The 13,659-nt window shown below is 44.7% G+C and overlaps 1 protein-coding gene across 1 annotated transcript in view; it reads right to left on the minus strand.

Annotated features, from left to right (window-relative positions):
• Positions 1-2,178: 2,178 nt before the first annotated feature.
• The window catches only part of ACO1 (aconitase 1), a 59,846-nt gene continuing 48,365 nt past the window's right edge, over positions 2,179-13,659 (minus strand). Inside the window, exons 18-21 of the mRNA XM_027088902.1 lie at positions 12,390-12,537; positions 8,096-8,218; positions 4,644-4,829; positions 2,179-3,056 (exon numbers count right to left, since the gene is read on the minus strand). Of these exons, the coding sequence (XP_026944703.1) occupies positions 2,943-3,056; positions 4,644-4,829; positions 8,096-8,218; positions 12,390-12,537 (571 nt within the window). The 3' untranslated portion in view covers positions 2,179-2,942. The remainder of the gene's footprint in view (positions 3,057-4,643; positions 4,830-8,095; positions 8,219-12,389; positions 12,538-13,659) is intronic.

Below are 13,659 nucleotides of genomic sequence, written 5' to 3' on the forward strand. Positions count from 1 at the left end.
GATCATACCAGTAACTCTGTTTTATTATATTATGTAATAAAACTAAATTCCACTCAACAAATCTATTTAAAAAGTAGATCTCAGTTTTGGGGATGCAAATTATTAAACCTGTTAAAAATATCAGCTGTAATTCTGTAATCTTTGTGCACAATGATTAGGCTGTCTGGGTGAACAAAAACTACTTGGATGTTAAATTCTGTTTGTGGTCATGACATTTAACAACTTCCAAAGAAGGTAGCCAGTGGAACCTTGGCTCCTGTTTTTCAGAAGCAGCTCTCCGTTGCTCCTCATAACCTGCAGGGTGCGCCACACTGTCCTAACTCAACCCTGAAAGGCCAACTGTGCCAAAAGTAAGGTTCTTCATTTAGGTGACTAGCAAACTTCCAGTATGTTTAGCCTAGGGAATACTGGGAGACAGATCTCTACAACCACAAATTATTAACTGTGACCCCAGAGCTGCCAGTGGCCATATCCCCCCGCACATGGCCCGCCCCAGAAAGAGGCCATCACAAATGAAGGGCGAGAGGGGAAACGATAGGGAAGGAACCTGTTTGAGTCATAGATCCAATCAGACCTGCCGCCATGGCCACCCGTGTTCTTCAAGTTCTTTGAGCCAATTTTTTTTTTTTTTTTTTTGCTTTAGGCAGTTTGAATTGTGCTTCTAACACTACAACTAAGAGTCATGACTAATATATCCTTCTCCTAGATTATTCTTCACTTACACGAAGGCTGTCCAATAGCCAAAGACACATGTGCTTATCTGCTGCATTAAAAAAGTTGGTCAGTGAACTCACTGTGCACACCAAGGAGCGCTTGTTTCCCTAGGAGAGATCAGGCAGGAATGGATTTAGAAAACTAAGAACAAAGGAGATGGGAATCCCATAGAGAGGAAGGAGGGGCTGGGTCTAGCGTAGAGCAGCACACTTCTAATCTGGAGAGTAAGCAGCCCAGTGCCTTCTTGAGAAACCAGGTAAAAGGGGTCTATTTGTTCAGCCTTGTGGAGAGTAAGGATGGGACACTGGCTGAGACATTTTATCAATGAACAAGATAGTGTGTTTGGAGGTAGAGGAGGGGAGTCCAGAAGTGAAGGGACCCCATTCCAGAAGTCATAGCTGCAGGAATCTGTTTCCTCATAAGCACTGATTGTGGGGAACCAGGCTGCTCCCACGCTCCGCAATGGAGGGCTAAGGGGTGGACGTCTGTTTTCTCAACCCTTCTTAGTGTTTTTATCCTAGGACTGCTCTTAATTTGAGGGTCACAGCCTTTTCTTGTGCAACAGGGTTCTGTTTGTAATTTTTATTCATGAACAGAAGCTAGATCCCAGGACGTCAGAGGCAAGGACGCTCAATAACCTGCCTTGTCCGTCATCTGGGAAGAGGTGGAGACAGGATTTGATCCTAGGTGTTCTACTGACCAGCGCACAAACCCTGAGTGCTAAAGTTGAGACTTAAAATTCATTACAAGATTAATTTGTAAGCTGTTAAGGTGCCCTGTTATGGACTGAATGTTGTCCCCCAAGATTCATATGTCGAAGCCCTCCCGGACACTGTGACTCTGGAGATGGAACCTCTAGGGAAGTAATTAAGGTTAAAAAAGGTCACGAGAGTAGGGCCCTTGTAAGACGAAGACACCAGAGAGCTCATTCATTCGTGCTTTCTCTCCGTGCACATGCACTAAGGGAAGGCCATGTGAGGACACAGTGAGAAGGTAGCTGGCTGTAAGCCAGGAAGAGAGAGAGCTCTCACCAGAAAATGAATTTGCTGGAACCTCAATCTTGGACTTCCAGACGCCAGAACTGTGAGAAAATAAATTTTTGATGTTTGAGTCACTCAGCCTATGATATTTCATTATGGCAGCTGGAGTAGCTTAAGACATGTGCCCTGAAATGACTTCAGTGATGAAAACGAGCAGATAACCTAGATGAAAATAAAAAAATTATGATCCGTTCACCAGACTACATGATTGCTACTGCTACCAGGCTATTGCTACCTTCTTGTTTGCTCCCAAATGAGGTTCAACACAGCCATTTAACCTGCATATTACTGACGTGGTTACAAAAAGAGGAGAACTCGAAGGTCATCCAGGCTTCAGGATCCTGCAGTCTGAGATCTGCTCTGCTCTACATATCCCAAAACGAGGGGCACACACACAGCAGAATTCAGTACCAAAGTCAAAAAGTTTTCCTTGAAAATAGATTTAATCGTATTCAAATTAGAAATGTTCTGCATCTCTCTCCAAAACCACATCTAAAGTTCTCTCGATACATGAAACATTTTCTGGGGAAAATGTTTGAATATAGTAAAAGAAACCTCCATATTTCTTCAGTGTTGATCTATCAAAAGGTACATAATCAAAAAATTTCAACCTCTGAGCCATCCACGAGGTGTCTGGATCATTCACTCTGGAGGAAAAGGCGGGGCGAGGGGATCACAGTCATGGCTAGGATTTGAAGTGTGAAAAAGTTCTTCTCTGCCTTGTCAGTTAACTTTGGGACAGTATGCAGAGGCAAAGGACTCTCAAGGGAAAGGTTTCATTGAGCAGAGGGTAACAGAGGAACCAAAAATCGGGCAGGAGACATTTGTGTTCAGCTGAACAGTACAGGCTAAGAGTGAAAAATCAACATATTCTGTGATCAGTAACTGTAAAGGGCTCAGCTCTCCCTTCTGGCACAACTGATAATCCCACCATTCTAAGCTTCCAAATTCTAGAAAAAGATAAAAAGATTAAGAAAAATACAGCATGTAGAGACTGCTGATTTTGTGTGCACCGGAGGGCACTGGAACCTTAGGGCACCCTGGGCTGGAAGCGCCCCTGCGTGGAGGGGAGGAGAGGGGAGGGGAAAGGCTGGGGTGGAGAGACTGCCATGCCAGGGCCTGCGGGCTGTAGGCACTGCGCTTCCTCCCCGCTGCGGCCAGGATGCCCATCTCCGAGGAAACCAGGGCCTACTTGGCCATCTTGCGAATCATGTAGTTGAGGATGCCCCCGTTGTGGAAATAAGTGAGCTCCACGTCGGTATCAAACCTCATGACAGCCTGGAAGGTCTTGCCGGTATCCAGCTGGGAGGACGAAGAAGCAGAGAAGAATCGCTGAGGGAGGAAGCGAGGCAGCCCTTTCCAGAGGCATCCTGCCCGGCCTGCCCTCAGGCTACCCCTCCAAGTGTGGTCCACACTCCGGCAGTGCCGGGGACAGGCGCACGCTGGCCCCAGCCCAGACCTGCTGAGCAGTAAGTTGCATTTTATTTAACAAGATCCCCAGTGTACTGATCTACACGGTAAAGCAAGCACTGCAGAGAATAAGTGATGGAAGTGAGAGACCTGAGAATTAGAAATAGCCTCTCAGGGCAGTAGCTAGTAGTGGCGTTTGGGATATTTTTTAAACTTCCTCCAGGGACTGCCCGAGGATGGAAGTGTCGGCAGTCACCAGATGTTTCGTTAAGGTTGTCCATTAGGCACTGGCCCAGCTGCTGACCCTGGGACACAGCTCAGCAGCTTAGTCTGTCGGGCAGCTAGGTCACTCTGGGACCATGGTGCTGGTTCTTCATCCTTACCTCATCCAGGGCACTGTGTTTTTCACCTTTGGGCTAATCAAAGTCGGCCGCTTGGGGGTGAGGCTCAGGATGGGGTGAGTGTGTCTCTTTTCACAGGTTTATAATAAAAAGGTGTTTTTTGTTTGTTTTTTTGCGATACGCAGGCCTCTCACTGCTGCGGCCTCTCCCGCTGCGGAGCACAGGCTCCGGACGCGCAGGCTCAGTGGCCATGGCTCACGGGCCCAGCCGGCATGTGGGATCTTCCTGGACCGGGGCATGAACCCACGTCCCCTGCACCGGCAGGCGGACTCTCAACCACTGCACCACCAGGGAAGCCCTAAAAAGGTGTTTTGTTTTGTTTTTTTGCGGTATGCGGGCCTCTCACTGTTGTGGCCTCTCCCGTTGCGGAGCACAGGATCCGGACGCGCATGCTCAGCGGCCATGGCTCACGGGCCCAGCCGTTACGCGGCATGTGGGGTCTTCCCGAACCGGGGCATGAATCCACGTCCCCTGCATCGGCAGGCGGACTCTCAACCACTGCGCCACCAGGGAAGCCCTAAAAAGGTGTTTTGTTTTGGTTTTTGCGGTATGCGGGCCTCTCACTGTTGTGGCCTCTCCTGTTGCGGAGCACAGGCTCCGGACGCGCAGGCTCAGCGGCCATGGCTCACGGGCCCAGCCGTTCCGCGGCATGTGGGGTCTTCCCGGACCAGGGCACGAACCCGTGTGCCCTGCATCGGCAGGCGGACTCTCAACCACTGCGCCACCAGGGAAGCCCCTAAGAAGGTTTTTAAGGTAATGTGAAAATGCCCTTTCGCTGAGATTTCATCACCGTTCTCTGGGCTGAGATTGGGAGGAACAGGAGACAGTGGGGCTGGCAGGTTTGGGAGGAAGGATGGAACTGATAACTCTATGAGTAAACAGAATAAATAATAAACCGACATAGTGTGGCATCACTGTGCTGGCAGGTCAGAAAGGTGCTAGTAGAACTCCTAAGTCTAAAGCATGTCTACTGAGGGATTTATTTTTCCTTCCAAATCCCACTGATTTCCTTCTAACAAGATTGATGATGAACACAGGGCCTTTGAGCTGGGCCTGGCATGGAAAGGCGCCGACTTACCTTGACCTGGACTTTCATTCGTGGTTTGAGGGTTTCTGGAATGCTGATAGTGTATCGTTCCCGCCCTGTGAGTCCTAGGGTGTCTGCATTCTCCCCGGGGAGATACTCGAGGGGGATCACCCCCATCCCGACCAAGTTACTTCGGTGAATACGCTCGTAACTCTCAGCCAGGACAGCTCTGATTCCCTGATGAGCCAACAGAGTAGTTTGGACAGTTTTTCTTTAGTTACACAGACACTTTACAAAGGCTTCGTAAGTCAAAACTCTTCTCACACCTAAATTCTTCATAAGTAGCAATTAATTGTTTACATAAAACATTGCCCGCTAGTTATAAATAACACAGTAGCCAGGCTTAACTGATTGCCTGCACTGTGTAGGCAGCATGTAGGCGCTGAAATGAACTCTCCTCCCACCCTCCCCCAACCCTTGCTATTATTGTGCCCCTGTACCCTAGTAGTCAGTGGTTTACCCAATATCTGAACCCATGCAGTCTAACCACACACTTAGCCACTTTGTGATACAACATTTCTCAGCAAACTTCCACTGTATCTGGAAACATCAGCACAAACAAACATAAAGAAAATTCATTTTTCCCCTTGAATTTTGCTATTATTGTAGATGCATCAGCAGACACCGAAGATTTAATAAAAACAACTTTCAGAACATACTACAGAGAAAGTAAATGATTACCTACTGTGTGCTGCTTTTATACTTCCTGTTTCAGGGATCAAATTACATTGAATATAATCTTGATATAAAGCTTCCTATAAAGTACATTTTACTATGATCTATAACTGGCAATGTACAGCAGTGATCAATAAACCAGGATACTTGATTAACTAGAATATCCCATCCTCAAATGTTAGTTAACTGTAATATAATAGTAAGATACCCCTAAAAGGTCTCAATATCTAGGGTACACTTTTAAGATCCCCTGAATCAGGGTTACTCAGGAAGCTTGTTAAAAATGTAGATTCTTGAGTCACAGATGTAGAAAACAAACTTATGGTTACCAAGGGGGAAGGGAGGGCGATAAACTGGGAGATTGGGATTGACATATACACACTACTATATATAAAATAGATAACTAGTAAGAACCTACTGTATAGCACAGGGAACTCTACTCAATATAATGACCTATATGGGAACAGAATCTTAGAAAGAGTTATACATATGTATATGTATAACTGATTAATTTTGCTGTACAGTCGAAACTGACACAACATTGTAAATCTATATTCCAATAAAAATTAATTTAAAAAAATGTAGATTCATGGGTACTACCCCAGGTCTACTGTATCAGAATCTCTAACAGGGAGCATGGGTGGGAGAAGACAGTGATTCTTTTAATTTAGGAGAACCATGGCTATAGAGCAGTAGTTCTCAAACTCTGCTGAATATTAGAATCACTGGGGAGACTTTTAAAAGCCCGATGTCCTGGCCTTTCCCCTTACCAGTTAAACCAGAATCTCTGGGAATGAGATCCAGGCACAGGTGATTTTTTAAAATATCAAGGTGTTTCCAAATTTAAAAGCAAATTTATAGAGGAAGGGCAGATTCTTTAGGACAGTAGATATTTTGTATGGATTTATGTATATATGTACTGTATACTTATTTTGGGGGAAGTGGTAATCTTTGTAAACACAGGTCATTCACATCTCAAGCTCTGTGTAAAGGGCCTTGCAGCACTGCAGATCACAGCTGTCTGTCCCTCTCTGCATGAGGACAGCCCGGGGTTGCCTAGTGGCCGAGGCTGGGCAGCTACAGAATGAAGTGTGTACTGCTGTCTGGGCAGACAGAACTTGGAGCAGTTCTGTAGAGAAGTCTAGACGTGTATGGTCAGGCCCCTCAAGATGGCTGTTCTCTTGCTCTTTGTACATCCCCCTGCTCGACCAGTCCCTGCTTCACCTCCGCCCTACTCACATGAATGTGCTTGCCCCCTGCCCCTTAAGTCAGAACGGCCCCACCTGCTAGTTTATTAAAGGGAAACATCTGCCCTAGTGGTGGTGGTTAACCTGAGGGGCTGTGAGGCACAGGCCCCAGCTGCTGGTTTCCCTGGTAACTGATGAGCCAACCTGACGTCAATCCCCCCCTATAAATGGTAGCCTCCTTCTCCCCCAGGGGAGGGAAGACTTGCTGTGTCCTGCTTGCTGTTTGCTGCACACGGTGGGGTGTTGCCCCAGGACCTTGCTTCCGATGTGTAAGAGCCCCCCTCTATTAAACCACTGATGTCTCTGTCGCTGTATCCGGGCTCCTTCTTTGGTCTTGTGGCTGGTGCAGCCCAGCGAGCCTCTAGAGAGCCCCTCGGTGCCAGGTCTCTTCTTATTTCCCCAGATCTCACTGTCCCCACCTGACTGCTCCCTGCAGCGCCCAGCTCCCTTCCTAAAATCCTTTCTTCTGTAATTTCTTAGGTTCTTTTCAGCAGTTTCTAGAAAAGGCAGGCCTTTGACAAATTACCAACTAATAAGAACATCTCCCCCCCACCCACTGCAAACTGATTGCCTAAAAAAAAAAAAAAATAGGTGTGATGTTCAAAGACATTTTTCAGAAGCCTGGGAGTCTGGAGGGCTGCCTGCCAGACAGCCATCTTTTTTTTTTTTACTGTACTTGTGGATATCAACTTACTTAGCATCTGCCAAGTGCATTGATTTGCTCGAGCCATCGTTATTTAAATTGATATCAGCTAAGCTATTCTACCCTATCCTGAGGATTAAAGTCAGTCACCAGGAGTGTGTCCTGCTTTCAGGGCAAGCAAATGCTCGAAAGGTAAAAGGTCCTGCGTGGCCCCTCCCACAGGGACACCTGATGCAGGTCAAGCCCTGAAATGGCTGAAGGTTCCAAAGAGCTGACTGTCTACATACAGAGAGGGCTTCCTTTTCTACTGAGCCTGTATGCAGACTTTTCACAGGCAGTGATAAGCAACTGTTAAAAAGTGCATTCCCCAAGCTTATCCAAAGCTCAGGCTCCTTACTTTTTCCCTTCTGTGAACCTGACGATACAGTAGCAGTAGCTTATTCCTCACATTCACCTGGGACAAGAGCCTTGAATAAACTTCAGGTGTTAACCTCTGAGAACGTTATGAAAACCATGAAACCTTCCCCATTAAAAAAAAAAAAAAAAAAAGACACATACTACACACTTCTGGATGGATAAACTTCGGGACCCTCCCCCCAACTGCTCTGTAGACACCCCCAAAGATCCACAGCTCCCAGGACAGCAATGTTTGATCTAAGGGAAGCCGGTGAACTCTAGATTACCCTTCACTCAGTGAAGTAAATCCTAATCTACCAAGAAGCAGGAGATGAATAAACATTCCCTGCTTTCCCAAGCTTGCTTTGCTCTTCAACATCTTGGAAAGTAAAGCAAAGCATTTTATTTCTGGCCTCCCTCCCAGCTTCCCTTCCGGTTCAGAGGGGCAGCTGCCTGCAGGGGTGTCTCTGCATCCTACTCACCAGTAGGAAAGGGCCCTTGGCCGCCCAGTCTCGGGAGCTGCCTGAGCCGTACTCTTTGCCGGCCAGAACTATCAGGGGAAGGCCCGCCTGCTGGTACCGCTCAGAGGCATCGAACACGTCAAGCTGAGGAAGAGAAGAGGAAGGTTTTACAGACACAGTAAAGGCACAGAGTGTGGACACAGGGCAGTGAGTCCTGGTGGGACATGCAGGGGCAGAAGTGTCTGTAGTCGGCCAAGCCAACGTAAAGTCAATGTAACACTCAACCAGTCAGTTGCCTGGTCTACAAATTTCCAGTTAACTCCATCTACGTACCTCTGTCAAATTGAATTTTATACTGTTAAGTGAAATGCCTAATTGTCCTAGTTTTAGAAAAACATTCAAATCCTAGGGCATCAGGGGAAAAATAGGAAATTAGATCAGTTTTTTTTTTTTTAACTCTTCCATTGATTAAAATATTTTACAGCTAAAGCAGAGAATCCCACCTAAACCTGGGTTTTGACTGAGTACCAGAAACTCAGTGATGGTCAGTTGTGAAGGGTAGCCAAACAGAAAGAAGGTCACGTGTTCAGAAATTACATAAAATGCAAACTCTTATTTGTCACCCTTCTACATGGAGGTCAAGGTAGAGACAGTAGAAACACTGATGGAAGCACCAATCAATAAAGGACAGGAAAGGATTAATGGACCTTTTAGTATATATGAGAAACATCTTACACAAATAGATTCATTTGTTTCTCACAGGAACTCTGAATATTCCGCTGAGCTGAGACTTCACAAAGAGATGATATCATTGCTGGTGAGTAATAAAACATTGTTTTCTCCTGGCTACTTAAGTCAGAAAATAAGATCTGTCCTAAAGAAGGAGTATTTGATTTGAAAGGAGCTCTAGAAAGGTGTCTAATCAAATTCTCAAGTAGGCTTTCACAAATTACTATTGCGGTGAAAGGATGGAGACTGTGGTTGATGTCACACGGCATCGCCTAAATCTGGGTAGGATTCTGTATGTCTTTAGCTGGATAGAGCTCATGAATATAGAAACTGTTTAAAAACAAACAAACAAACAAACAAAAAACCAGTGAAAGCCTGCTCTAGCCAAATAGCCTGGATCCTTTCAAAGACCAGAAAGAAACAACCTACCTGATATTTTCAGAGATATCTATTAGTAGCTTTGTATATTAAGACTGTGGGAGTGTGTGTTTTTTAAAGTGCTTTCAAAACTACCGCAAAGCTGACAATCCCGTGGCAAAGCAGGTCTTGGAACCCAAGATGAGTGGGACTAAGCAGGTCTAGAATTGCGAGCTCCTGGCTTTTCTCATACGTGAGCCAAACTGAGAGTAGCAAGCAGCTTATAAAGCATCAGCTCCTGTACTCTCCCGCTCTTCTGAAGAAAACATAAAATTTAGTGGTTTCTTCTGTATTGTGCCTCTGTATCCCTAAGTATTTAATCAGCCAGTTCTTCATTTCTCCTTTTTTATTGTTAATTTCCTACTTTGATGATTTAGTTCTTTTAACCACCGCGCTCCTTCCCCTGCCCCACCCCCTACTCTCCGTGGCCTTCTAATATCATTGTCATACATTTTGATTATGTAAATGCCACTTATAGCTGAGCCATATAATATACTCTGATTTCCTTTTCTTGGCAATTAAAAAATTTTTTTCCACTGGAATAAAATTTTTGTATGTGTGCTCACCTATTTCTGTGTCCCTACCTGTTAATTAATTCCCAAATGCACTGCCTAAAGTATCAATACAGGTCTTCTCTAAAGACATTCAAATCTATCAGGCAGTCTAATTTAAAAATCTTTTTCATGGGGTGTCACTCCTGGAACCCAACATTCCTATGTGGACTGATGGCTCTCTGAGGACATGGTGCATTCCTATTCTTTCCCCAACATCCTGTCGATTCCCTGTATTTCTTTTTCTTGGATCCTACATCTTCCTGTTTTTTTGGTTTATTACCTCATTTTGGTGTAATACATTTACTAAGTAGCTTCTTGAGACTGGGACTGAGGGTATTTTTAAAGTTTTTGAATAGCTGAATGTGTTATTACTTTAATCTCACTTGGCTGGAAGTATGAGGGACACAGATTTTAGGGTCCCAATAACTTTCCTCAGTCTGTTTCCTGGGCTGCTGTGAGCGCGTCTGATCCCCAGGACAATGCACATAAGCTGTTTTTCCCTCTCTGAAGTTTCTAGATCTCCTTACCTCTGCTGTTCGTGCCGCGCGGCTTGTGGGATCTTAGTTCCCCAACCAGGGATCGAGCCCAGGCCCTCAAGCCGTGAAATCGCGGAGTCCTAACCACAGGACCGCCAGGGAATTCCCAACTTTGCTGTCTTAATTTCATAATGATGTCACTTGGAGTGGGTCTTCTTTAATCATGTGGCTGGGCACTCAGTGGACCTTTGAACCTGCAATCTCAGATTTTGCAGTTGAGGAATTTTCTTGTGTTAATTCTCTAATAATTTCCTCTCAGATCTTGTCTGTTCTTTTTAGCATCTCTATTCAATCAGATGTTGGCCCTCCTCAGTTCAGTCTTTAATTTTCTTACATTTTCTAATTTCCCCTTTGTCTTTCTATATTCTGGAAGATATTCTCAACTAATCAGCTTTTCCTGTGAAATTTTAGGGGCTTTTTTTTTTTTTAAGGAGCTCTTTCTTGTCTTCTGATTACTTTACAGCAACAGAAAATCATCTCTTATCACTGAGGAGACAGTTGTTTTCCTTAGTTTTCTTCTACTCTTTCCATTATCTGTTGTCCTTTATATTCCTCTGTTCTTTGTCTGTCTTCCAAGTTCAAGGCCTGACTCAAATGTCTCTTCATCTCTCATTCTGTTTCCTTATTTAAGCTGAGGCACTAAGCAACTGACTAGGACTTCTGTGCAATGGCAGGGCTGTAAATGAGGGAGATTCACTGTGACAGTATCCTGGAGGCCTCCAAAGTCTGTAACTGCAAGTCCTTCCCCTTCGTCTCTCGGGGATTTTACCATTTATTTGTATCTTTTTCACTTAATAGTTTATCATCCCTGCTATTCACTGAGCAGGTATCTCCTGGGCACTGACTTTGTGCTGGATCCAGGTGATCAGAGTGTCTATGATGAATCTGCTTTACAAACATAGAACCAGTTACAAGTGAGGCAGTGTGTCTGGTGGTCAAGAGCGTTGACTTCGGACAGAGCCTGACTCCATGGGTTTTAATCTCAGCTCCTCAGACTTGTGAATTTAGGGAGTTACATGAGCTCTCTAGGCTCCACTTGCCAACTTAAAACAAGGAGAATTATGGTACCTTCCTCAAAGGGTTGTTATGAGGATTGAACAAGTCAGTATATGCAAAGAGCTTAGAACAGCACCTGGGATGGAGTAAGTTCCACAGACGTATTTGGCCGTTATCATTTTAAAATGATTTGTGAGGGTTATTTCTTAAGTAGCTTAACCAGTTTTCATGCGGTTTCACAGCATTCACTGGGAAGGGAAGTGACCCTGAGGACCTGCTGCTGTGCCAGATGCTATGCTAGGTGTTTTACGTGTCGTTCCATTCCAGGTTAAGCCTCAGAGCCTTAAAAAGTAGATATTATTTCTACTTCTCAAGTAAGAAAAATGAGGCTCAGAGAGGGAGATAACTTGCTGAGGGCTCCACAGCTGATATGAGGTGGAGCTGGGACTTGAACCCAGGCCTGTCTGACTTAAAGTGCAGGCTTCCCCACCTCTCATATGCCTGCCATCTGTGCACGGACAATTCCAGCTGTAATATGCCAACTCCAAGTGGTTCCTATTAGGACCCAAGCAGGCCTGCACAATCCCGTACATTCCTTCTTTTCCTAGTGATATGGTAGATTAATTAAATGCTATTAAAGTTATATTGGGTTGGCCAAAAAGTTCATTCGGGTTTTTCCATACGAGGCCACCGAAAACCCAAACGAACTTTTTGGCCAGCCCAATAAAATAGCACTTCTTCATAAATATCCTCCACCTTAACCTGGAATTTCCCCTTCAAGTACTCTGAGCTGACGAACTTTCACTCAGAGGTTTTTAAGCTCAACTCCGAGGAGACTAGACTTAGTTAAAACATGAAGCAGAATCTCTAAGCAGGAAAAGCTTTCCCAGTGTAAAGGGCCTCTCCATCAAGGATGAACTCTGATATACATGGACACCTGGCAAGAGGGACTGTACAAAGCAAGAGGTAGGATGAGCTGTGAAATAAAAATAAGACCAAAAGGAAAGTGATGGTGCCAACATCCAACCACCCAGAGCCTGAGAAATTCTGGCTTCTTAATGAAGTAGAAGACACAATACTCACAATTTCGCCAGTAGGCAGGTGGATAGTCTGTGGTGCCTGCTTGTTCAAGAATTTGTTTAATAAGCGGATATTGGCAAATGTCCCCCGCGCCATGATGGCGTCGTTACCTCGGCGGGAGCCGTAGGAGTTGAATTCTCGTGGAGTCAAGCTGATAACGAAAGCAGGAGGGGAACTGGTTCAGTGAACTGAGAGAAGATTAAACTTGGCTTACCCCGAGAAAAGAGAAAACCCACAAACCTAGGTGTTTCTCTAAGTCTGCTAAGTATTGTTCTCCAAGGCAGAAAAGCTGTTCCCATGGCTTCAACTGAGGGCAGAGTGAGAGGTGGCAGGTGGGATTGTGAATCAGTATGCTCCCAGCAGCAACCTACAGTCTTATAAACCTGAGTAGAGCAATCGGGAGGGACTTTAATAAGAGTATTTATTTTACTGATTCAGTAGGGTAGCCTATAAAGCTTCACAAAAGGTAAAATACTAAAAATGGGTAAAAAAAAAAAAAACAAAGGAAGCAAAGGGAATACTCAGGGTAGGCCAGTCAGGTAGAGCCAAGAATGGGGACACATAAAATACCTTCTATAAACTAAACAGAAGTAGGTTCAAATTTGTCCCCAAGTTACCAGGAGCTCAGTGCAGTGAAAAGACACATAACTGGCGACATGACTTAGAATTCTCGTAAGATCAAAATCAGGGCAGTGCCAAAGAGGCAGACAGGAATAGCTATCGGTGGTCCTAAAATCAAAGAAAAATCTTGTCTGTGGGTCCCAATGAAAGGACACTTTGCAAAATGAGTAACAACATCTTAAAATGAACATGGTGACCAGTTCACTGGGCTGTTTCTTATAATGCTAGGAAGCGTGTGGTTAATGATTTATTAGTTAGATCTAATTTGAAGATTGAGAGTCTATGGGCTTCAGGAGTAGGTGAGTGTGGCTATGAACCCCTGAAATTATGTCCAAAATGTGCATGTACATTTTTATGAGAAGGTATATCTCCTTTCATTCAATTCTCTAGAGTATCAATAATCACCAATCTAAAAAGGTGTTGGTCACTGCTCATTTTCTAGTTTCTTCCTCCAGCCTCAATCTTGTGTTTCTCTAGTTTCTGTTTGTTCTTAGAAGCCTTTTCTCCCATTCATTCACTCAACAACTTTTTATTGAGCACCAACTATGTGCCAGGAGCTGTTGTGGGTGAACAATGAACAAAACAAATTAAGATCTCTGCCTTTGCAGGGCTTACATTCTAGAAGCTGGAGACAAAGAAATTTTTTTAAAAA

This window comes from Aethalodelphis obliquidens, unplaced genomic scaffold, assembly GCF_003676395.1.
Source record: "Aethalodelphis obliquidens isolate GAN/ISIS:26980383/991018 unplaced genomic scaffold, ASM367639v1 scaffold64, whole genome shotgun sequence".
Lineage (NCBI taxonomy): Eukaryota > Metazoa > Chordata > Mammalia > Artiodactyla > Delphinidae > Aethalodelphis > Aethalodelphis obliquidens.